The 26,733-nt window shown below is 42.6% G+C and overlaps 1 protein-coding gene across 1 annotated transcript in view; it reads left to right on the top strand.

The window, feature by feature from the left end:
• Positions 1 to 1,479: 1,479 nt before the first annotated feature.
• Positions 1,480 to 26,733, top strand: part of ARSF (arylsulfatase F) — a 29,586-nt gene continuing 4,332 nt past the window's right edge. The window contains exons 1-7 of the mRNA XM_059385312.1: positions 1,480 to 1,625; positions 9,899 to 10,048; positions 11,353 to 11,474; positions 13,970 to 14,092; positions 16,697 to 17,120; positions 20,129 to 20,265; positions 25,337 to 25,471. Of these exons, the coding sequence (XP_059241295.1) occupies positions 1,480 to 1,625; positions 9,899 to 10,048; positions 11,353 to 11,474; positions 13,970 to 14,092; positions 16,697 to 17,120; positions 20,129 to 20,265; positions 25,337 to 25,471 (1,237 nt within the window). The remainder of the gene's footprint in view (positions 1,626 to 9,898; positions 10,049 to 11,352; positions 11,475 to 13,969; positions 14,093 to 16,696; positions 17,121 to 20,128; positions 20,266 to 25,336; positions 25,472 to 26,733) is intronic.

The raw sequence follows: 26,733 nt of genomic DNA, 5'->3' as shown, positions 1-26,733 counted from the left end.
GTATTTTCCTTGTATCTGAACTTTGGGCACTGCTTTTCCTGTGCGATCATGTAGCACAAGGCAAGGGGAAAGGTTTCCTTGACTTTGGGGTATGGTGGAGCAGATGGGGTCCATCTTGAAGGAGGTGCTGACCAGGGTTGGGTTCTTGGAAAGTGGGGACTCTGGGCTGTTCCCCAGAGTGGCTCAGATATTGTCTGAGCATGTGGTCCCTCCCCTGCCCCAACGTAGACGCGTCCTGTGGGTGAGTGGCACACGAGCTAATGGGAACTCAACATCCCAACCCGTGACTATGGCACCCATGTTCTTTGGTACCAATGATGCTTTAGTTTCCTCTTTGCCATGATGATCCAACATCCCAGGAAGCCCTGTACCCTTGCTTTGTCCATCTTTGTCCCCTGGCCCTGGGGACCATCACGACCTGTGCTTCATGCCATGTAGTTGGTTATGACACCGCAACCCATCCCTTTGTTGTACATTCCTAAGGCTTTTGGTTAGTTAGTTTTATCAGACTTTCTGTTGACTGTTGGTTTTCTGAGCTGAACATTTCTTTTTTAAATGATAGCAAGAACCCGTTCTTTCTTTCTTGTGCTTATTTTGTTCATTGGGCAGAGCCTCCAATATTGAATTTTAATATTAGTGGAGATTTGGGTCAAAGCCACATTCCTGCCTAGATTTTCATGCATTTGTCTTGGCTATTGGTCTCATTAGCTGGCTCATGTTGGCCATTCACAGGAGTGCACACACACATGTATACACAGAGAGAGGATCACAGAAACATGGCATGCATGTGAACACACGGAGAGACTAACACATGTGTACACAGACACACAACACACAGGCACAAATACATACCCATATAAAGACACACGCAGAAGCATACACAGAGATAGCACATGTGTGCACACAGAGAGACACAGAGGCACACATCTACACACATCCATGCAAAGACGCATATGCACACACATGGACACACACATACATACACCCTTACAAACACACATAAATTATCCCTCTGTAAAGAAGAATGAAACATTCTATCATCAGTTTGGTGAGGTTCTTTTTTTTTTTTTTTTTTAATGGTTGATAGTTATGAATTGTACCGAGTGGTCTAGGCCATCCCTGGCAATGTGACTTTGTCTACTTCCACCTGGCGAAGTCATGTGTCATGTTAATCAGTGTCGTAAATGCTGCCAACTGCTCTGTTATCTCTGCCGTAGCTCACAGGCTGTGGGCTGGGCCTGGCATGACACTAAAGGCCCCCGTTGGATTTGGATTCTGGATAAGCAACAAATGCTTTTCCCCGGCATCAGATCCCCATGCAGTATTTGGGACATATTTGTGCTAAAATGAATACGGGACGTGTTGCTGAAAGTCAAAGTGAGCTGGGGGCATTTATCTGCTACATCTTGAAACCCCACAACAGTGGAATTCAGCCTGTGTGCTAGAGAACCATCTCTACAGTGGCCCTGGTAAGCCTGCATGGACGGGGCTGATGTGCTGGGCAGTGGCTGCAGGAGACATGCCTTTGTGTGGTCTCCAAAGACAGGCATGGCGTTCTCCACCCGATCCGGTTCTGAAAGCCAGGATGGTGGCTGCGGCGACATCATGTGGGGCAATATTTTGAGGTACTAGACTTCTTGCCCAGGCAGTTGTGTGTGGGAGCCAGGACGCAGACTTGTGGGGTTCAGCCTGCTCACCTCTTGTGCCTTTGGGGAGGAATCAAATGCACTTGTCCAGAACCATGATACAGGCAATGCCATCCTACAGGATAGCCTTGAAGGAACTATGCGATCTAAATCATCACATTGTCTTTGCAGTCAATATTTTCCTTTTTTATAATGTAATTGTTGCAAACTCACCAGTCAGCTATAAATCATGGAGCAGCTCTCCTTCCTTGTCAGCTAGAATCCAAGCTTCAGGTGACAAAGTCATGTCCGCAGCATTTCATGATTTACTTCCTCCTATGTTGCAAGAACTTCACCTGGAAAACCTGCATTTTCCGACCTACCTTAGATGCACCTTGTCAGGACTTCAGTCCAAGAGTTACCTTTTCCAAGACGCCCCTTGGAGGATATGAACAGACTTTTCTGCAAAGAAGACATCCAGATGGCCAACAGACACATGAAAACGTGCTCCACATCACTCGGCATCAGGGAAATACAAATCAAATCCACAGTGAGATACCACCTCACACCAGTCAGAATGGCTAAAATTAACAAGTCAGGAAATGACAGATGCTGGCGAGGATGTGGAGAAAGGGGAACCCTTCTACACTGTTGGTGAGAATGCAAGCTGGTGCAACCACTCTGGAAAACAGCATGGATGTTCCTCAAAATGTTGAAAATAGAGCTACCCCATGACCCAGCAATTGCACTACTGGGTATTTACCCTAAAGATACAAACGTAGTGATCTGAAGGGGCATGTGCACCTGAATGTTTATCACAGCAATGTCCACAATAGCCAAACTATGGAAAGAACCTAGATGTCCATCCACAGATGAATGGATCAAGAAGATGTGGTATATATACACAATGGAATACTACGCAGCCATCAAAAGAAATGAAATCTTGCCATTTGCGACGACATGGATGGAACTAGAGCGTATCATGCTTAGCGAAATAAGTTAAGTGGAGAAAGACAACTATCATATGATCTCCCTAATATGAGGAAGTGGAGATGCAACATGGGGGGTTTGGGAGTTAGGCAAAGAATAAATGAAACAAGATGGGATCGGAGGGAGACAAACCATAAGTGACTCTTAATCTCACAAAACAAACTGAGGGTTGCTGGGGGGAGGGGGGTAAGGAGAGGGTGGTGGGGTTATGGACATTGGGGAGGGTATGTGCTATCGTGAGTGCTGTGAAGTGTGTAAACCTGACGATTCACGGACCTGTACCCCTGGAACTAATAATACACTGTATGTTTATAAAAATTTTTTTAAAAATATTTTTAAAAAAGATGCCCCCCTGAGTATCCCAGGTAGAATTCTTTCCATGTTCTCATTGGCATCCTTGTTTCAACTGAGGATGTGTTCAGGGGTTCCTCAGTGATCTTTTATTCTACTTGGTTATTTTCACATTTCTCTCCTATCCAGGAATTGAAAGCTCTCTCTTGATGAACAAGGCATTCTGACTTAGCCTTGTAATCTGATGTCTACAGCAGATATCAAATTCTTCCCTGGCATTGCTAAAACATCATTGAACATCTCCCATTCTGTGGGTTGTCTCATTTGTTGACTGTTTCTATTGCTGTGCAGAAGCTCTTTATCTTGGTGAAGTCCCAAAAGTTCATTTTTTGCTTGCCTTTGGAGATGAGTTTTGAAAGAAGTTGCTGTGGCCAATGGTGAAGAGGTTGCTGCCTATGTTCTCCTCTAGGATTTTGATGGATTCCTGCCTCACACTGAGGTCTTTCATCCATTTTAAGTTTACCTTTGTGTGTGGTGTAAGACAGTGGTCGAGTTTCATTCTTCTACTCATAGCTGATCAGTTTTCTCAGAACTATTTATTGAAGACACTGTCTTTTCTTCATTGTATATTTTTTCCTGTTTTGTAAACATTAGTTGACCATAGAGTTGAGGGTCCATTTCTGGGTTCTCATTCTGTTGCATTGATCTATGGGTCAGTTTTTGTGGCAGTACCGTACTGTCTTGGTGATCATAGCTTTGTAATATAGCTTTAAATCAGGCAGCAGAATGGAGAAGATATTTGCAAATAATGCTACAGAGGAAGGGCTGGCATTCAAGATCTATAAAGAACTCCTCAAACTCCACATAAAAAAAAAATCAAGTCAAAAAATGGGCAGAAGACATGAACAGGCACTTCTCCAAAGAAGACATACAAATGGCTATCAGACACATGAAAAAATGTTCATTATCCTTAGCCCTCAGGGAGATTCAAATCAAAACCACATTGAAGGGATGCCTGGGTGGCTCAGTTGGTTAAGCAGCTGACTTTGGCTCAGGTCACAATCCCAGCATCCTGGCATCGAGTCCCACATTGGGCTCCTTGCTTGGCAGGGAGCCTGCTTCTCCCTCTGTCTCTGCCTGCCACTCTGTCTTCCTGTGCTCACTCTCTCTGACAAATAAATAAATAAAATATTAAACACACACACACACACACACACACACACACACACACACATTGAGATACAACCTTACACCAGTTAGAATGGCCAAAATTAATAAGACAGGAAACAACGTGTGTTGGAGAGGATGTGGAGAAAGGGGAACCCTCTTCCACTGTTGGTGGGAATGCAAGTTGGTGCAGTCACTTTGGAAAACAGTGTGGAGATTCCTTAAGAAATTAAAAATAGAGCTTCCCTATAACCCTGCAATTGCACTACTGGGTATTTACTCCAAAGACACGGAGGTAGTGAAAAGATGGGGCACATGCACCCCAGTGTTCATAGGAGAAGGAGACAAGATGCCCCTCAAAAGGTGAATGAATAAAGAAGATGTGGTCTATAGATACAATGGAATATTACTCAGCCATCAGAAAGGACAAATACCCAACATTTGCATCAACATGAATGGGACTGGAGGAGATTATGCTGAGTGAAACAAGTCAAGCAGAGAAAGACAATTATCATATGGTTTCACTTATTTGTGGAGCATAAGGAATAGCATGGAGGACATTAGGAGAAGGAAGGGGAAAATTAAAGGGGGCAGAAACCAGAGTGGGAGACAAACCATGGAAGACCATGGACTTTGGGAATCAAACTGAGGATTTTGGGAGGGGGAATGGGTGAACCTGGTGGTGGGTATTAAGGAGGGCATGTATTGCATGGAGCACTAGGTGTTATATGCAAACAATGAATCATGGAACACTTAACATCCAAAACTAATGATGTACTGTATGGGGGCTAATATAACAGAATTCTTAAAAATATAAAGTTTAAAATTATAAAAAAGTAAATTATAAAGTTAAAAAAATTATAAAGTTAAAAAACACTTCATTGAACAAACACAATTTTGCTTGTAGGCGGAAGAGTTAGCAGCATCTGGTGGGAGTCTGGCCATTTCCTTCCTCTCTCTCTTCCTTCCTTCCTTCCTTCCTTCCTTTCAAGGCTCCATCCTAGGACCCTGAGATGATGACCCAAGCTGAAGGCAGATGCTTAACCACCTGAGCCACCCAAGTGCCCCTGGCCATTTTTGCACAAGGAATATTCTCAACATGTTCCTCATTGCAAAAATGATGCATCTGTTACATCTTCCCTGAAACTGGGTTATTAGAAAGCAATGCTTTTTTTTTTTTAAAGATTCTATTTATTTATTTGACAGAGAAAGATCACAAGTAGGCAGAGAGAGAGAGAGAGAGGGAAGCAGGCTCCCCGCTGAGCAGAGAGCCTGATGCGGGACTCAATCCCAGGACCCCAAGATCATGACCTGAGCCGAAGGCAGAGGCCTAACCCACTGAGCCACCCAGGCACCCCTAGAAAGCAATGTTTTTATGTCAGAAGGGCAGGATGGAATTTGTTCTTATCTGGCTAACCCAGCTTTCACCTCTAGGGAGGGCAGGAGAACCTGATTCCATGTCACTTGGTAGGGTCTGTGCAGTCCTCAGCATCTGGTCATTTTGAAAGATGAAGATGATGACCCCCTTTTTGGGGGGCACCTGAAATTATCCATGGACATGGTCAGGGAGAGTCATTGAGATGGTTACCTTGTAACAGTGCGTATGTACATGTGAAAGCATGACCGTGACTTCACCCATTAAGAAAGCAAACTTGGGAGTCTAAGGAGTTTAGCAAAGGTCTCCACCATCTGTGGTAAGCAGAAGACTGTTTATCATCTAACTCTACCTCCTATTGGAGGCAACACGCTGTTCCATAAGCACAATCTACCCTCTCAAAAAAAAAATGCCAATGATGACAAGGGAGACATCCTATCAGTTTCTCTTGGAAGATGTGCATCTTCACCAGGACACCAAACCCAACATGACCATGCATGTTTACATGTACTCAAAGTCCTGTTCAAGTGTCCATTAGGGTTTATATCTTAAGATACATGCATGTCTTTCAAGGAGAGTAGCCAAGCACCAAATCATACTTATTTAGGTAAAATCAAGGTTTTCCAACTTATTCCCACAAGCCCTCAATCTGAGGACAGGCTTGATTTCCAGTCATTGTCACTAACGGGATCATTTCTGATGAATACAACTCAGAAAACATGCCCCCAGTCTGGCCAACATCTTGAATCTCATCTTCCAATGGTTTTGTTTTTGGACTTAAAGATGGCTGCTTAAGATAGCGGTGTTGCATTACTAACGATGACTGAGTAAATAGCATTAATCACGACCTGAAACCTCACAGACAGTTGCACTTAGTTGCACTTATTAACATAAAGTGCAGTCAGCAAGTACCAAACATATCAACGTGTGCAGATCATAGGGAAACAAATTACTAGCAGGAAGGCAAGTGTACGTGAGTGAAAAACCTTTCATGGTATGATAACTAAGGGCCCTGAGCAACTCCCAAGAAATTCACCCCATAACACAAAGAAAGATGGGGTGCATAATGAGGGCCCCAGAATCTGGAAGGAGAAGAACCATTGAATGGACACACCAATGAGATATGGAACCAGTTAATGATGGAGCTGACATAAGAATCTGGATTTGGAAACACTTTTATGCCTTATATTTTATTGTTCAGGATGAAAACTTGGTAGACCCTTCGTGGTGCTCATTTGGGAGAATGGGCTCAGAACTTTTCTTTTCTTTTCTTTCTTTTTTTTTTTTTTGGTTATTTTTATACAATTCCCATGGAAACAAAAATGACCTGGGGATCCTCTGTATGTTGGGTCTGATGGTCCAGGATCTGGTATCTAGAGTTGATGGAACCTGGAATAAGACATTCCATTTAAAAAAAAAAAAAAACACAAAAACTATGTTTTGGAGGAAGAGGGCTTTATTATGAGAATCTATGCAGCTAATCCCTAAGCAAACTTCTCTGGTTCGTGTAACTGAGCATTCAGGAGCTTTTCTTTGTCTGTAGGATGACAATTCCTTGGTTCTTCTACACCCAGATTCTTTCATCATGTGGGAGAGTGGCTGTCTCTCTCTGTGCTTCACAGTGGCAACCCGTTTGGGGCATGGTGTTGACAAATACCATGTCGATGAGCCCCTACATGATTTCCCATAGTTGGTCTTATTGAGCAGAATGGAGAAATCATCCTGGGGGTTGGGGAGAGGTTGTATGTTCCCTCCTTTAGTTGGGTGTACAGATCACCCTGGGGCAATGCTAGAGTTCCTTAAGTCATCGGAACCCGGCGTTCCTTCATAGAACAGCTTGATGAATCATTTTGGTGGCAGTCACAGATAGGAATACTCCGTAACTACAGGGAAGGTGCCAAGGGCTTTGCTGACTATGACATTTCCCCATGGGTTTGTGTAAGGAGATGCAAATCAGGGAGGCAAATCAGGTTGCCACATTTTTGTCTCGCAAACCTGAACCATCTGGGTGGGCAGAGTGTTGACCAGCCTCCACATCACAGAGAGAGGTGGTACCAGCAGGGTGATATTTAGCTGATGAGTCCAGGTGGCTTTTGAGCAGAAGCAAGAGGTCTTCAAGACAGCCTTCTGGTTTTGTCTTGGACAGAAAGGTAGACCAAAGCACAGCAGACAGGTGAGTTGAGGAAGCCTTATGAGGATGGATGTTCTTGACTCTTGCTTCTTGTTTAGTTTCTGTTGTCATGGGCAGACTTGGGATTTTGGAAGCCCCTTTGGCTGCCTATTTTCTAGAACCCAGTGGGTCAGTGTAGGCATTGAGAGGTTGATTCCAAACCAGTGTTTGTCTGAATAAGCTTCTCTTCTTTCTCCTTCCTTAGCCAATAGCTCTTCCTCTGTGGTCTCTATCATCTTGCTTTTGACAAACAGATCGATGAAGGAGGGGGTCTGTGTTATGGTCCTAATATTATCTTAAGTACAAACATGAGGGATGGTTTGTAGGCAAAAGATGAGTGCGTGTATGTTTTCTTTCATTGCAATGGATTTTGCTATAGTATCATGAGCTCATCATAGCTCCACCCTGATGTATGATAACGAACTATCCTAAGATCACTGTATGGTGTTGTAGTATTTGTGCTAATCCCAAACCAAAGTACTGGTCCATTCAAGTAACAACCTTTTTTTTTTTTTTGGATGACCCAGATTTATCCCATGTAGACCTTCTGAGTATAAGCCTTCAGGTTTAGCAGCTCCTCGAGACTGTGTAGTCATCCAGATGTGTTTTAAGGTAGGTTTAGGGACAGAGCCAGTTAACTCAAGAGGCAGAGAGAGGTAGGGGGACCCAGGACTGGGCAAAGTAAGAGCTCCTTAAAAACAAAGTAAGAGCAGCAGAGACTTTGATGACGGGAGGTTCGTGTCTTGGCAGATTCTGAAAAAACCAGTTTTAAATGTCAGAAATGGAAATTTGGCTTTGTCATCTCTTGTTACCATGGGGACTAGTGGCGTGAACAAGAAGATAATACCAGTCTGTGTTTTTTTTTTTTTTTTTTTTCCCAGCACATTTTATCTCTGGCCAAGGGAAAAAGGAAGGCTCCCAGCGGTGTGCGATGAAACTCGGGTGAGAGAAACAGTGAGCTATTTTGCAAATGCAGTGGACACTCTAGGGACACCTGGGAATTCAGCTTTATACATAACAGGGATTCAACGTCATGTTTTCTAGCCATAGTTGGTTGTAGATCCACACTGACATTCTGGATTTGGTTAAGTCAATGATAAAAATAGGAGATACATTGGCAACTGATACAAATATGAACTGCAGATTTCCAACATAGTCGTGTTATTTTCAGATGCTGCAGGTTATTTAGTAGCATTGCATGGTGATGCGTGGTAGGTCCATTTGTGGCGGTCACAGCATAACACAGAGTCTCAGCCCATCCCTGTGCTGTGCCCAGTGTGTAACACTGCATGCCCGCTACACTTTAATGACAGAAATAAAAATAAGTGAAATATGGTCAAAATAGGATGTGAGAAAGGCAGTTCAACCCATGTTGGGTAGATGAAAACACACGTGTAATAATCATGATTTGACAACGGGGAAATGTCCTGGGCATATGGGTCTTGCCTTTGAGAAGTTCATAGTCTTGGGGGGGGATATGTTTGGGTACAAGCAAAGAGTTGCTACTCATGTGGCCAACGTTGTTTTCTGAGCATTCACAATGGGTTCTGAGAGCAGACGAAGGTCAGGGACCATTTCTCTTCTTTCCGGAGGACATATTTGAGGTGGGTTTTGAAATACGGATAAAGACAACATGGAAATGTTAGCAGCTAATAGTTCAAGTGTCCAATATTCATTACCCGGCAATGGAGTAGGGATCCAGTAGGAAGGGAATTACCTATTTCTTTGAGAGAATGGGACTCGAGTTGGGACTGACCAGCATCCTGAAGGGGGTCTCTGGATTCCAGAGACCAGAATTCAGTTCTTCACCAAAGTTCTCCCTTCTCCTTTACCCCGGGGTTGCTTTTTCTTTGTTTTGTTTACCATTTGCTGCTGTTGGTGTTTGCTGCTCCAACCAAATGTCCCCTTAGCAAACCTCTACAGCTGCCCACGTGTGAGCTTCATCGGGTGTGAAGGAAAGTCAGCAGGCTCCTTCTTCCAAGGATATGAACTCAGGAGTCTCATTGCTTCTGGCCTAAGAAATGCTTTGTCTCTGAGTAAACGATTTCAGACTTCACCTCCTAGAAAAGAATTTAGTGTATGTGAGTGGGGAACCCAGGAGAAGATCACTTTGAGCCTCATGGACCCCATGCGATAGCAGCAGCCAGTGCTTGGGGAGAGAAATTTGAGAGGCTCTCCTGTTTCTCAGGGAGATGTGCCTGGTTGTTTTCATGAGAAGGGCGCATTGCAAAGGGACGTAGCTCCCAACATCATTGAACAAAATCCATGCTTGTTTTTCAGGAGGCTCTTCATTGCTCTGTCTTGGATATGTGTACTCTTAAATCCATGCTGGTCCCAAGAGGTGCCTGACGATAAGCCTAATGTAGTCCTGATTATGATAGATGACCTTGGGATTGGGGACCTGGGCTGCTTTGGCAATGACACCATGAGGTAAGGTTTCAGACTGAGTTGTGTGATTTCATCTGTTGTCTGGGCTTGGGGGGTTGATGAACGTTTATGACGATATCGTGTGGAAAACCAAACTCATGGGTGGGAAATTGTCTTTACAAGGAGCAAATCATGCTAAAATCAGGCCTGATTGGAGTTGAATCTTGGGTCTGCATTTATCGCTGGTGAAATCTCGAGGGAGTTACTTAACCTCTGTGTCTTGGTTTTCTTTCCTGTCGGTTGAGCGCACAGGTGGGTAGTATACAGGTGGGAGTTCATACGTGCAGAGCATTTGGAGTCAATACCTGACACATAGCGAGCCCTCTGTGATATGCAGTATTATGACACAAGTGACGGTTTTTAAAAAAGATTTATTTATTTTAGAAAGGGGGGGTGCGGGGACAAAGAGAGAATCTCAAGCAGACTTTCCACTGAGCATGGAGTCCAACGAGAGCTTGATCCCATGCCCATGAGATCATGACCTGAGCCAAAACCAAGAGTCTCCTGCTCAACCAAGCCCCCCAGGTGACCCCAATAAGTGATGATTTTTATGCATACTTTTACTTGGTGGAACTGGTCATTTTGTGCTTCCTAATTTTTGAAGCCTTTTAAGGTGATATCCTTCCATTTTAAGAGTGGGTCCTCCGAAAGAATCAAAAACCATAGGGCCAACAGAGTCAGAGCTCTGTGGTAGGTGGCAGAGGCCATTGACGTGTGTCACCGTCACACTTGACGTGTGAACCCTGTACTTGAACAATTCCATTTTGTTCGATCACTTCTGTCACGACGAAAGCTAGGTCTTTATTTGCATCCAGGCAAGGGATTGTGCTGTAGAAATCTATCTGATGGTCTCCAACCTCCAGGCGTCTTTACAGGGAATGACAAGGCAGGGGTTGCGAACTTGGTCTAGGACATCTCTCTACGGAACACGTGCATCGAACTTTTCCTTGTGTCTGTAAGTAGGTAGGCATAACTAAAGTCCGTAAGTCATTCGCCTTAATGAATCAGTCCACAGGCACTAAGTTTTTTTAATATATATTTTAGAAGCCAGGGCCATATATTCATTAGACACCATATCGCAGCAGCAAATTATATCAACCTTCCAAGAGACAGCCACAGTCTAAAACCTCAGCTGTATTTTTTTCCATGATGTGAGGAGAAAAAGGAAATAGGGCTCTGCGTGCGGTGACTTATTCGGCTGTTCCGAGCTCTGGGAATCATCATCAACAGCCATGTTGGTTTCTGCCTTTGTCTGTCTCTTTCTTCCTCCTCCTCCACTCTGCAATCCCCTTTCTGTCTCTTTCCAGGACACCAAACATTGACCGCCTAGCCCGGGAAGGTGTGAAGCTGAATCAACACATCTCTGCAGCCCCCATGTGCACCCCAAGCCGGGCTGCCTTCCTCACGGGAAGATACCCCATCCGATCAGGTGCGTAGATGGACATGCTTGTTTTATGGTCTGTGGGCACATCAGGATTCAAGGAAATGAAAATGTGGCTAGTCGATTTTTTTAAAAAATTGCCCCCCAAACGTGCACACGCGCACACACACACACACACACACACACACACACACACTGGTCCTTGTATTCACAACTGCAGATGTCTGCATGGAAACCACTGTTACCCTCGTTGGCCCAAGCCATCCCTGGAGATGCCTCTGTCCATTCATCTCACCCTGATGGTTTATCCTGACTGTTCCATGATCGGGAGTAGGCAGGACTTTCCCTCCCAGGGCAAGAATGGCAAGCTGTTTTGGAAGGAACTAATTAACAGGATGCATCTGCACTAATTGGGGGTATCAAGACGAGGACCTGCCAAAAGGTTTCCAACGGTTATCACACACCTAAGGATTATATGGTTGTAATATGTTTTGTTTATTCATCTCTTGATTAACCAACCGTTGGGTTGTTTCTGGCTTTAGGCTCTTATGAATAGTTCTGCTGTGTCGCTGCCAGTACACGTTTTTGACTCAACACTTTTCGGTTCTTTTGGATTCAATACAATACAATACAATACTGGAATGGGTGGGCCATGCAGTTATATATTCAAAGGTGGTCAGGCCGGCCGTGATTTATGGACACATAGTCTATAGTTTAAGAGGAAGCAGAGCATATAATTCCTAGGTGAATGATGTCCAGTGCTTACGTCCAATTCTTAGTCAAGCTTGAGAAGCCCGTTGTTGAGCTTGTTTTACGTTGTCGCATAATGTTTTACATCCCATGAGGTTGACAATATCTTGCTTAGCTTGTGTTAAGATGAATCAGGTCCAGTTGTTTTTTTTTTTTTTTTTCTTATGATAAACTTATAGGTGATTTGACTCTTCTTTTTTTCTTCTGTGCTACTCACTTTATGTAAAACTAGCTTCCCTAACATTATGAAGGAGATGGTTTCATGCAGAGGACATGGTTGCCAAATCCAACTTGGAAGACTTTTTCTCTTGCCTTCTTGTATATGGTATTTAAACAATGGGAGCTCCCTCTCTGAAAGTCTCCTACTGAATTGCCTTTCTTAGTTTCATATGGAATTTCTCATTCTTTTCACCCACTCTGTCCTGTCTTATTCAATTTCCTCTACACTCCTGGGTATTGCTTCAAGGTTGGGCCGCCATTTTGGAAGGACGCCAGGATAGGTCGGTTTACAGAGTTCTTCAGGCTGGATTGCTCCAATATTTTCCATACACCCAGAAATCTTCGGTTACTAGCAGTGAGACTGGTAAAAGTGCCTCTTTTTTTGCTTTTCTCCAGAGAACAGCCCGAGGCTATTCTGGGCTTCTTCAGTTAATGGATCCTTCAGAAACTGGTTTGCATTCTTCTGCTTCTTCTCTGTAAAATGTAGATCTTAGACTTGTTTGACATGTCCTCATCTACCTGCCACCTAGATTTGTCACTAGTGATGTTCATGAGTGAGCGGTTTTCTTATTGCTCTATTTTTGGTAAGGAATGGAGAGGTTCAAAAACTAGGTGCCTGGTCTTGCCAAAGGCCCCAGTGTCAGGTTTTTGACAGACATTTGGCTTATCTACCTTTTGTACAAATACAACTAAAATCTATTGTCAGAAAAAAGAATCCATTGTAGAAACAATAGGCTTTGAAGTTTTCACAAGGTTTCATTTTTTGGCTCCTTTTCTAATACGGTGATTTCCCAACCAAGGGCAGCTTGTGTTTGTTGTTCAATCACCAGTATCTATTGAACAGATATCTTGTGTCATCGTAAACATGCTGGAGTCTATGTGTAGACTGTTATTTGAATGATGTGTTTGTGCATGTCTGATAATGTTGTGTGCATGCAAATGTGTAAAGAGGTCTGTAGTGGAGACCAGTGTGCGTTCTGTTTGGGAAACACAATTTTCCTCCCCTGTGTGATGATTTTCTGTTCCTCACATGTTACATCTGTACCTTCCAGCTCCTGAACCCTCTATAACTCACTTCCCCTTCATGGTGGATGGATCTTAAAAATGTATCTTAAAAAAAAAAAAAAGTCTTTTGAAAAATGTCTATACCCTGCATCTGTCACCCAACTCAAGATAAGGAACATTTCGGTTGCCTCAGAAAGTTTCCTTTGACCCCTTCCAGGATGTCCCCCTGGGTTAGCTCCTTCTTTCACCACTCCCACAGCTCAAAGAAGAGTCAATTCAGATTTTAAAAACTGTGCTGCTCCCTTTGGTAATGATTAAGTCCACATTTAGTCTCCCGATGGCGTTGCAGTGGAATGGTAACGAACGGTTTCCAATTGCATTGCACATTGATGGAATCATTGATGATTTACAGGCAGAAGGGATGTCTGAGAGGATCCCATCTCCCTAATTTGTCCCTAAGAGAAGAACAGTTCCACCCTAAGTAGATGATGATGGGCATTTACTCACTGTATATGTGTGTTCTGTTGTTTTTTGTTTGTTTGTTTGTTCTGTTTTTCCATCCCACTTAGGAATGGTCTCTAACACAAAGAACCGTGTCATCATCACACTTGGAGCCCCTGCCGGACTCCCTCGTAACGAGACGACGTTTGCAGCCTTACTGAAGAAGCAAGGGTACAGCACTGCAATAATAGGTAAGAAGTGGCCTAAGGCGTGACTTATTTATTATAAAAACAATAATATGTGTTGTTCTATCCTTTTTTTCAAGATTTATTTATTTATTTGAGAGAGCACGAGTGGGAGGGGCAGAGAGAAAGGGAGAAGTAATCCAAAGTGGGCTGCACTGAGCGCAGAACCGATTTGGGCTCCTTCTCACGACCCTGAGATTGTAACCTGAGCAGAAATGAAGACTCTGATGTTTAGCCGACTGCACCATCCCCACACCGTATGTTCTCTACTTGGCATGGTTTCCTTGGAATCCCTTTATTTCAAAATAAGCATGCATCTTAGCTATGGCAGAGAAGACCTTCTGAGTGAGGTAGGCTCTACAGCTGCCATTTCATTAACTACCTCTGACCTTTCTCTTTCCAACACTAATCTGTTTAATATATTATATGGTCTTTTTCAAGTAAACATGTCCCCCATGTCCTACAGAACCCTCTTTCATTGTTGTGTTTTGTTCACCTGGGACCCTCTATTATAATGACCCTCTCCACTGAACACACACACACACACACACACACACACACACACACACACATGCTCACTCCTTCCTAAATGGTGCATGTTTATCCTTTTCATACATACTTCAGGCACCACAGAAGATCCTTTCCCACCTCAACACCAGGCCTTGCCCGATGGCCACCCCATGTTTTTCTATACAGACCTCTACTATTCAATGATGGTCTTGCTCTATTATCCTCTGCAAACTCTGAAATCCTTCACCTCATTGACCATGTATGATTTTAAGAAATGTGATGAGCTCTCTAAAGAGCACACAAATAGCTTGATGCATCATTAACTTCTTATGGGGTCAACTTTGGACTCCATCTAAATGTCTACACCCCATAGCCATCATCCAAATAGAATAAAATGCATCTGAAAAAAAAATGTCTTTTGAAAAATGTCTACACCCTGTATCTGTCACCTAAATCAAGATAAGGAGCACTTTGGTTGCCTCAGAAAGTTTCTATTGACCCCTTCCAGGATGTCCCCATGGGTTAGCTCCTTTTTTCACCACTTCCACAGCTCAAGAGAGTCAATGAAGAGGAAAAAACCGGGCTGCTCCCTTGGGCAATGATTAAGTCCGCATTTAGTCTCCCGGTAATGGTATGGTAATGATCAGGATTCTTAGTTAATTGCATTGCACATTGATGGAATCATTGGAAACTTGCAGGCAGAAGGGGCGTCTGAGAATAACCCAGTTCCCTAATTTCAAAGATGAGGAAATTGCTTCTTCCCAACACTGAGAGACACATGAGACATTTGAATGCAAATGTTGCACAATAAGATCAAATTTGTCAGCCTCTCTGTGCTTGTGTATTTTCTCAAGATAAGTTGTCTGGTCCACCTAATTATTTCATTAAAATGGAACCATGGATATGGTACAGATGTCTTTTTTTTTCTCACTGCCAAAGATGACAGATGTCAACCAATGATGACCCATTGGAACCTAAACCTACTGTCCCCATTTGAGAGTCTGGGTTTCAACTGGCATGAAATAAGATGCTGTTTGAAATCAAGCTTTATAACCAATTTGACATTGACAAGAGAAGACAATCTTAGTGGAGGTGCAGGATGGAAAAACCTGGGTCATAGCCTTGCCTCTCTTCTGTTTACCCCCTCAGTTACTCAGAGATGTGAGTACTTGTAGTCCTAACTCCACACAGGGAACTATTAATGTTTCAGTGGATACACGTGATCATTGTCTCTTAGAGTCCACATGTCAACAGGATGCCCATGCCCATGGGTGTTTTTGTTACTGTTCAAGGTGTGGCAAGTTGTATCAAATAAAGTTTAGTGAACTTTAGTGGGAGACCTAAGATTTCCATCCAGTGAGCTATCCAACTATCCTTCATCCATGCTTGGTTCATCTATCATTCACCCATCTCTAACTTCTATCTATCTATCATCTATCTATCTATTTATCTATCTGCTATCATCTGTCTTTATTATCTATATAGCCATCTATCCATCCATGCACACATCCTCTCATTCATCTATGTATCTGTCTATCCACCTGTGTATACATATATGCATGCCCCATCTATATTCCATTGCTTATTTGTATCAGTCTATCTATCTAGTTATCATCTGTCTATCTACCTACCTACGTACCTCTCTACCTACCTATCTATCCACCATCCCTGTTGTCCATCCATCTTATCCATACATATCTCATTATCTAATATCATGTACCGACCTACCTACTCACCTATCTATCCACACCTGTAATCTGCCCTGATCTGTCATGCATTTATCTTAGTTGCTATGATGTATTTCCTTCTGTGAATGAGAAGCGGCCCAGTTCACATCCTGGCTACAAACTCACAGTTGTATTTTTCCTTCCTTTATCTTCCATTCTTTCTGGTCACTCACAACCCGATCTCAACACATATTTCTGTGAGCTAACGAAGAGCAAAAGAGGGGTCGGGTGCTGACCTCGGATGCTTAGGCAGAAGGAAACTATTTGCTGTTCTATTTTTGTGCACAAGTCACTTGTTCTGAATGAAGAGTGCTCATGGGATCTTCATGCTGTGCCGGTGTACTATGCTTAATTTGTCTCTTTGTCATTTCAGGCAAATGGCATCAAGGCTTAAACTGTCAGTCCCGACATGACCAGTGCCATCATCCAAACCATTATGGCTTTGATTACTTCTATGGCATGCCTTTCACTCTCACTGACCCCTGCTGGCCAGATCCCTCCCGTGACACAGAATTAGCCATCGAAAGCAAAATCTGGTTTTGTGTGCAGCTGGTCGCCATTGCTGCCCTCACTCTTATCTTGGCGAAACTGTGTCACTTGATCGCTCTTCCCTGGTTCTTCATCCTCTCTTTCATTCTTTTTATTTTTCTGCTGGGCTACTTTTGGTTCTCCAGTTACACGTCTCCTCTGTACTGGGATTGCCTCCTCATACGACAGCACGACATCACTGAGCAGCCCATGAAGGCAGAGCGAACTGGTTCCATCATGGTGAAGGAGGCAATTTCGTTTATGGAAAGGTAAAAGTGATTTACAATTGACAAAAGAAAAAAAAATCCATGAATCTTAATGGATTTAAGATAATATTTTCAAGAGAGGAGTGTTTTAAAAACATAACACAGTGAAAACTTTTTCAAAAATGAGAGAGGATTGGAAAAATGCTGAATTAAGAAATGGACTACTAGTATCTAGGTCTAGACAGTACAATACAGGATATTTTGGAGGCAAGCTGGACTCTTCAAGCAGTAGCTAAGGAAGGCTACCTCGTTCGAGTTCTTATTATTAAAATCACAATTTCTCCATTAGCCTTGAAATTCATATTTGGTCAGACCGAGCAGGTAGACTCACACAAAGCTCAAGATTACAAATCTGGCTTGTTAATTTATAATACATGTACATGTATACGTATTGATATACGTACTGTCTGCATAAAAATGTGCAATGGGAAATGTATTTGCCAGGAAACCAGATAGTAGAATAAGTTGGTCACGGCACTGTTTTCCTATTTGGAAAGAAAGTTCCTTGAGAAATTAAAACCAGGGGGCTTATCATTGATCATGAGCTATGTAAGGGATGTTATTCAGCTGAGATCAGTGGTGATCATTATAAAGCCCATTGCATCCAAAACATAATCCCTGGAAACTTTCTGAAGGAGTCACATTTATGGGTCTCTAGCTCTTGCATTTTTTTTTAAAGACTGTGAACACATTTTTTATTCACCATTTTAACATTGCCCAAGGCTTTACTGTGACTCATCCCCATCCTGGGGATTCCTCCTAGACTTCAAGGAGACGTTCGCATTTAGGGATAACAACAGATGTACAAGCACATGATAAGAAATAAGCTAATGGTCCTAAATCCAGGTGCTATCAATCCGAATTGTAGGGACTTTCCAATATGTCAGAGAAGCCGTACTTGAGAACGTACATTAACTGAGTCTTCAAACGTGACCTAGAAGAAGATGAGAAGAGGTGCCAGGCTTACTGGCTCAAGCTCAAGCACAAGGAAAATAGGTCCTCAGCTAAGGACTGCATGCGATGCAAATGCCACTCTGAAAAATTTCTGCTCTGGTGAGATATCAAAATGAAAAGGACGGGGGAAAAACAAATTTAAAAAATGGTTATACCGTGGTGAGCTGGGTTGAGCAGTGTCCCTCCAATGTTGATGTCTACCTAGAGTCTCAGAATGTGATCTTATTTGGGAATAGGGTCTTTGGAGGTGTTGTTTGTGATATTGAGATCATCTTGGGGTAGGGGATCTGTAAGCCAGTGTGTGTTTGGGCGGCAGGTGGAGCAGTTTGGTGGTGTAAAGAATCTTGGGCAACCTGTAAGTAGCTTTGTCTTCACCTTGTACCACAGTAGGCACAATACAAATTTAGACTTAGAGAGATTAAACCGTCTTTGCATTGTGGTTTCTCTTAGGGCAAACTCCTCATCCCCTGGAAACATCCTTTATGTGCAGAGCTGCAGATGCTTTGCAAGGGGACACATTAAGATGTTATGAGGTGACATCATTATGTCAAAAGATCTAGATGAGCGATCCTGTTACATTCTGTGAGCCAGTTCAAGTCTGAAGATGCCTGCATATGTTGCTTACTGTTTACATTAGTACATCAGGAACAAATACGGGGGTGTGACAAAGTGCTTCCATTGCCAAGAGCTATGTTGAGTTTCAGAAGGTCTCTATGGTCCACCATGGCACCATGTGGAAAGGGAATGGGGACTCTGAATATTCGGAAGCTACTCTGTGGATTATTGAAGTTGCCACGAGCAACATTCGCCTGCAGGTTCGTGGATGGTAGAAGTTGCTTTTATCGGGCTTCTCAGTGTGTGAGTTTCCTGTGGCTCCTGGGAGAGACTTCCGCAAGCAGGAGTGGCTTAGGGCAACACAGACTTACTATTTTATGGTGCTAGAGGTCAGGAATCTGAATCTCATCCTACATGACTACAACAGAGGCATTGAAAGGACTGGCTCATTATGAAGGTTTTAGGGAAGAGTCTGTTTCTTGTCCCAGGCTGGAGGGGCTGCAGGGTTTCCTTGACCTCCTGCCCACCCTGTTTTTTGCTCATATTGGGGACCCTATTACAAGGACACTTGTGATTGCATTGAATCCACAGCCAGATTTCAGGATTATCTTTCCATCTCCGGGTCTTGAACTTAATCCCATCTCCAGATTCCCTTTTGTGATGTAAAACAACATCTGTATCATCTCAATCCTCAGTATCCTATGCAAACCATCCTTTTTCTTGAAGGACACCATTTCTTAGATCCTGCCCGCCCCCCCCCCGCCCCTCCAAGATGACGTCTCCACTAATTACATCTCTAAAGACCCTATTCTCAAACGAGATCCCATTCTGAGCCTCTGGGTAGGCAGCAGTTTTGGTGGGATGCCATTCCCACCAGTTGGGATGACCCAACTTTTTTTTTTTTTTTCATGTTTTCCCCATTCTTTATGCAGTCATATGTCATCAGAGCAGACATTTTCCAAGGAGTGTCATCTGTGGCATGTCCTACCCTGGTTAGCTGATAACCTATGTTCCCTATGGGTTGTCAGGGCTCGAAGTGGGTCATACGCATTTCCTTTGTCTTCCCAGGAGACCTGAAGGTGTGCAGGCAGCTTGCCAAGACATGTCTGTCCATGCTTGCTTGGGGGTTGTGAAAGACTCAGAGTTTTTAAGAAACCACTCCCAAGCCACCATCCCTTCGGTCTTTTGGGTGTGACTCTGGACTGAGACTTTATCAGTCGTGGGAATAGTGTTCTGGGCAAGGCTGGATGGGCTTGTGAGCTCCCTTGGGACAGGTGAGGTCACTCAGGAATTAAACCCTCCCACATAAGTCCTGGGGAGCAGTCCAGATGCTGGTATCTACCCCAGCCAGGATGCTTTCTCCAAGAGGCAGCCTTGTGCATGCATCCCATGTCCTGGGGTGTGTATAGCATGGATGGACACTGGGTCTGTGTGACCCAAATGATGTGGTTCCCCTTCGCAGCCTTTGCAGACTCATAGTAGACTGATTGTTGTCTCCCCAGAAACCGTGAAGGACCTTTCCTCCTTGTTTTTTCCTTTCTGCATGCGCACGTGCCTCTCCCCACGACGACCGAGTTCATCGGCACCAGCCAGCACGGCTTATATGGGGACAATGTACAGGAGATGGACTCCATGGTGGGTAAGTAGCAGGACCTATGGACCGTGGAACTCTGTGCTTTGATAGTTCAGGACACACCAGGCACGGTCCCCCCCCCAGGCAGCCCCAACGGTGTAGAAGGTGGAAGCCCACAACGAAGTCAGCACAAAACCACACTCAGTGCTTGTCCTGTGCATGGGAGTCTCCGAGTTTCCAGGATATGTGTATGAGTGAGCAAATCAGACTCAAGTTTTCTGAGCAGGAAGACAGAAAAGCACATGCAGCTGGCCTTGTGCGTGGGCGGGACGGAAGCTTTGGGTTATAATCATCTTCCGATGGAGGATGTTGGCATGGAATAGACTTTAGCAAGCACAAAGAGGCGTTAGCAATCAAACCTGAAAGGGGCACCTGGCTGGCTCAGTAGGCTTCAACACCTGATTCTTGGTTTTAACTCAGGTCATGATCTGGACATCCTGAGATCGAGCCCTGCCTTGGGCTGTGTGCCCAGCGTGAAATCTGTTTCTCCTTCTCCCTCTGCTCCTCCCCATGCTTTTTCAATCTCACTCTTTCCCTCCCTCCCTCTCTTGAATAAATAAATAAAATCTTCATAAAAAAAAAAAAAAAAGAATTCAAGCCCGACCAGAGGGAAGCCAATGAAATATCATGAATTCTCAGTCTTAGAGAAAACATTTTAAAAATATATATATTTTTATTTTTTTAAGATTTTAATTATTTATTCAAGAAAGGGGAGAGACAGAGAGAAAGGGAGACAGAGAGAGAGAGACCAGGGGAAAGGAGAAACAGAACAGAGAGCTGAGCAGAGAGCCTGATCATAGGACCCCAAGATCATGACCAGCGCCGAAGGCCAACACTCAGCTGACTGAGCTACCCAGGTGCCTCTAAGAATTATTTTACATGTAAATAGTATTTAATGAAATATAGCACATAGGAAGGCATGTCCTTGGCTTAAGTGGGTGTAAGTGTGGGTTCCCTGGGTGTGGGGTGCGTGGGTGTGAGCACGAAAAACACGCAGACAAAGAACAAAACCAGAAGCTAAGACCTAGCCCCAAGTCTTGGGAATTGCTGTTGTCCTTGTTAGGAAGTTTTGTTAGAAAGTTGATTTGGTTCCTGGTTGGGGTATCAGATGGATGAATTTAACAGTTAAGCAGTGGGATCTGTTGATTGCATGAACCTTTTGATGCGTGGGGCATGCCCTCTTCCAAGTGTGTTCTGGAGGGATCCCCATGAGTGTTCTAAGAGTGGGAACCCTACTCAGCATTGTCATTCCCCTTGGCAGTCGAGGAAATAAAGGTGCAAGATACTAGGGTCTTGGTCAAGGTTCCAGGACAGCTCTGGGGGAACCAAGATCAGAACCTACTCACTCCTATTTGCTAGCTCAACAGCTGCTGGTGTAGGGTCGGGCTTTACAGACAGAGATGAGGAAACCTGGCTGGGTCCTTCTGAACCAACCCATAACCCCTCGGACTCCTACAGGCTGACATTTCCCAGGTGTTGGGAAAGCTAGGGCAACTCCTTCCCCGCCACCCTCCACCTGGCTTCCTGCTTCTGCAAACCCAGGTAGAAGCTTCCAATGCAAATGGCATCCCTGACCCAACCCAGGGGAAATTCTCTGGTGCCTAACTAGGCATGCATCCAAAATGAGTCTCTGAGAATTCCCTTAGCTCAGAGCAGGTTCCTCCAGAACGGGACGAGAGAGTGAGCGCCCAGTGTGAGGCAGACGGATGAACCATGAGACCAGGAGGACAGGCTTGGCTGGACCCGTTTGTAGGAAAGTGATGATGGCTAAGATTAAATTTGGGACCAGGTGTGTAAGGGAAACAGGTGCCCTTGGCTGCTCCCCTGAGCAGGGCAGCAGAGACCCAGGAGAGGGCCAAAGTGTCTGAGAACTTTTGTGCACTCGCAAATACCAAGACACATGCATCTTGAAAATGTAAGTAGATGAGATGAATATGAGACATTGATTTCTAGGGTCACCGAAATCTCTAGGGTTTGCAACACAGACAATTACATTGTTTACTGGTGGCGAGTCACTTTGAGAGAGATTTAAAAATTAATTAGGTAGTGGCCATGGCAATGGTCAGCACCTGTCTAGCATCAACTGAAGCATGTGTATGTGTATGTCTGTTTTTATAGTATACAGTATCTAGAATATATCACATTTGTGTAGATGTTTGTATTATACAGTATCTAGAATATAATATATAACATTTGTGTAGATGTTTGTATTATACAGTATCTAGAATATAATATATAACATTTGTGTAGATGTTTGTATTATACAGTAGCTAGAATATATAACAAATATATATTTGTGTAGATGTTTGTACTATACAGTATCTACAATATATAACAAATACATAATATATTTGTGTAGATGTTTATATTATACAGTACCTAGAATATAATACAGTATCTAGAATATATAATATTTGTATATATATTTGTATTATATAGCATCTACGAGATATTGTATATATATTTTATTATATGACATATATTATTATATGACATATAAGACAAATATTATTATATAATGAACACAATATATGTAATACAGAATAAATATAAAATCCTATATATAACACATAATAAATGTATAATATATAAAATATATAATAATATAATAAACAATATAAATTTATGTAATATATTATATATAATAGAAATTCAATGATTATAAATATATAACATTGATAAATGTTTATATAATCTATTTTAGTTGATGCTAGAAATATACATATTTGTAATAAAAATTTATTTTTATATAAAGGTATTAAACATTTCCATGCTCACCACATAATTTTTTTTAAATCTCTTGAAATACTAGGGATAGAAACATCTCAAACTAACTTGGTAACTGTAAAGGATGTGATTATCTAAACTGTACAGAGTCTAATAAAATAAATATGTATAGTTTTTGCATGTTATAATTACAATTATGATATATCATGCATAGTATATAATATAGTTACATTATTAGTTTATATTATTAATATATTATCAGTATATTACTATTAGTATATTCTCATGTATTATGTTATATAATTATGTGTTATATGCAATAGAATTAATTGTTCATATTACATATTACAGACATATAATAATAGTTTTATTATACTTTCTAGAGTTCTCAAGATAAACAACTATGTCCATTAACAGTATCAAATTAGGGTCTTCATCTAACTACATGTATATTTAGGTTTTCTGTTAATTTCTTTGATCAGGGAATCCTAAAAAATGAGTTATAATAATAATGAGAGAAAACCCCTTCTTTTGTAGCCAATGTTAGTGCAACAGTTCAGTATTTTACCCTTGAGCATAAGGTTGGTCAATGCTTTTAACTGGCTCTATTCTCAATGTTTTGAGAGATTTTTAAAACATTATTAATTGGGGGGCACCTGGGTGGCTCAGTGGGTTAAGGTCTGGCTCTTGGTTTCAGCTCAGGTCATGATCTCAGGGGTTGAGCCCTGCATTGGGTCCTGAGCTCAGTGTGGAGTCTAGTTGAGAGTCTCTCTCTCTTTCCCTCTGCCCCATATATAATATAATATATAATATAAAATATAATAATATACTCATATACATATATCATTAGTAATAGTATATCATGTTCTATATCATATATGTACATATATCATTAGCATATGATATTATTAATAGCATGCCATATTAATATATACTATAGCAATAATATACATAATAATATAGGGCCTGAGATAATACATCTGTTGACATAATTATGTAGTATAGTCCTAGGACAGAATTAGAGTAATATTATAATTAGTTTATTATGCATACACATACATATATATCCTACAAATTTCTCTGCTAGAAATATGCACCAAAAGTAATACATTTTCTTTATGTTAAAAATAACCCATTTCAACATACAGTAGGTGATAAGGTATCATTTATAGCAGCTCCAATATCAAAAATCAATATAGAGGGGCGGCTGGGTGGCTCAGTGGGTTAAGCCTCTGCCTTTGGCTCAGGACATGATCTCAGGGTCCTGGGATGGAGCCCCACATTGGGCTCCCTGCTCAGTGGGGAGCCTGCTTCTCTCTCTCCCTCTGCTTCCTGCTCCTCTTGTTCCCTCTGTGTCAAATAAATCAATAAAATATTTTTTAAAAATCAAACTTAAAACACTAAACTACATGCAGAAGATTTGACTTTCAGATCAGAGAAGCAGAAGCAGGTGGCCCTGGAGACCGTCCACGGAGGAGGAGAACGTAGAGGGGAGGAAATTAACTCAGAGTGACAGGGGTTGAATATCACAGGCCAGGTCGGTGTTGGGGGGTTGCATCATGCTCCCCCCAAAGAAAGGCCCACATCTTAACTCCTGGAATCTGTGGAAGTGACAGTATGTGGAAATAGGGCCTCTGTTGATGGGATCAAGTTACAGTGAAGTCTTTAGGGTCGGTCCTAATGCTGTGGGGCACGTGCGTTTGCAAGAAGTCAAGAAGCAGGAGCATAGACGTACGCAGACGACCTGCCTACATGGGAACACGGATGACCAGAGCACGGGAACGCAGAGCCACTAAGACGCATGGAAGTCATGACAGAGGCAGAGATCTCAACCCTTCCAGAAATACCAGAAGCGTGTTTCTTAAACACTCATCTGATGCTCCTTGAAAACGGAAGAACTGTTAGCAACAATATAACAAGCTTTCACCTTTTGATAAAGGAGTCTAAATCAAGAACAGAACAATGAAACCCCCACATGAAAAATCAGCAAACGCCCGATATAACTAATAAGTTAAAAGTATCAATGCTCGTGTCCATATAACACAGTAAAAGATAAATACGATTACCAGGCAGTAATAATGTAACAATGGAAATTAGTAAAATAGTAAAGAACGAATCCATTTTTCACTCCCTGTTTAGCATAATTACCTGTCCAACGCGAGACGCTGATGAGGAGTTCAGAAAACATGAGTCTTCTTGAGCTCACACACTACCCACGAGAAGCAGGGGACATCATGGATGAAAGGCAGTTTTGCAGTGAAATGGGTCACAAGTCGGACTGGCGTTATAGCCCGAAGCTCATGAAGACATTCATAACACGAGTCCCTTCTCCCCCTTTTTATGGTTTCAGGCAAGATTCTCGACGCCATCGACTTTTTTAGTCTGAGGAATCACACCCTTGTCTACTTTACATCAGACCACGGGGGACACTTGGAGGCTCGGGTGGGCCATTCCCAACGTGGAGGGTGGAACGGAATATACAAAGGTAAGGAGTGGGAATTGGGAGTGGGGTCCAGTTGTGAATAAGCTCTCCTGGGCTCACGATCTTGGGCATCCATGAAGGGAATGGATAAATGTGTGACAAAGCGGGCAAGTGTCTTTTATTTGACTCTGGGTAAAATGGAGTGTGTAACCGATGATACGTTTTGGGGGAGGCTGGCCCCTCAGGGCTGGTGTTTGGCTGAGGGCGTATCTAGAAAGCTACCTCCCTGGTGACCCCATGAGATGTTAAAGCATTAACGTACTCACGTGACTTTGAATCGAGTATCGACCTACTCACCGATTCCCTGTACAAGACTGTTGATAGAAGATTGAGTGTGGTAGATAGAGTACAGAGGACAAGGAAGCTGGGGGGCTCGCTTGCGAGGATATGGCTGGGCACGCAAAGCAGCAAGCCTGTGTCTGGTTTTATAATTAAATGCCCAGATATCAGCCCCATGTCCTGGTGTGACTCTTAGTGCATGAATACATGTTCCATTGGCCACCATGTTGGACTGGTCGATGGTATGCATCCTAATGTGGAATTATTATCTGGAAAGTGTTCGGTGTGCGTAATTCTATCTATTGGAAGAGATATCATCATTTTTTTTTCCAGAGAAAAATAAAATATTCATGCTTTCCCACTGAACGCAAAACAACTGAGCTTATTTTTACATGAATAATGAGAATACAGACTGAGTAGGAAATAATGATTTTTGCATGAATGGGTACTGTCTCCCTCAGTCTGACCACAGGGCATGAGGCATGAATGTCTGCTGTTGGGGGGCTTTTACAAGTAAAGTAAATTCTTAAGAAAACAAATAAATCCCATAAGGTAAAGTGTTCTTATTGAAACTCTATTTTTACCTAGTCAGACATCTTTTTAAAAAAAATCTTCATTTCTCCATGCGCTTGATTGAAATTCCACTTTAATTTAATGAGCCAATAAAACTCCATTAAGACCATAGGATGGCCATTCCTCCTGGTTCCCTCAAGGCAACACTGCTTTAGACCTGTCGTGTTGGGGTCACTGTTGCCTTCTGGGTCCATGCTCTATAATGCTTTGGTTTGGGATAATAAATGAGCATATACCCATACTATTGTATTCAGTTTGTTTTCAGGGTGCTGGATTCAGTAGTGAACAAAATCGAAGAATCAGTGCTTTCAATACAGTTTAGTGGAGGGAAAAAGAGAATAAGTAAATTTAAGTAAATAAATAAATTAATAATAATAAGTAAATTTAAGAAAATTCAAATTTTCCACACCAGG

Source organism: Mustela nigripes, chromosome X (genome assembly GCF_022355385.1).
Source record: "Mustela nigripes isolate SB6536 chromosome X, MUSNIG.SB6536, whole genome shotgun sequence".
In the NCBI taxonomy this organism is placed as follows: domain Eukaryota; kingdom Metazoa; phylum Chordata; class Mammalia; order Carnivora; family Mustelidae; genus Mustela; species Mustela nigripes.
This window is presented reverse-complemented; position numbering and strand designations above follow the sequence as displayed.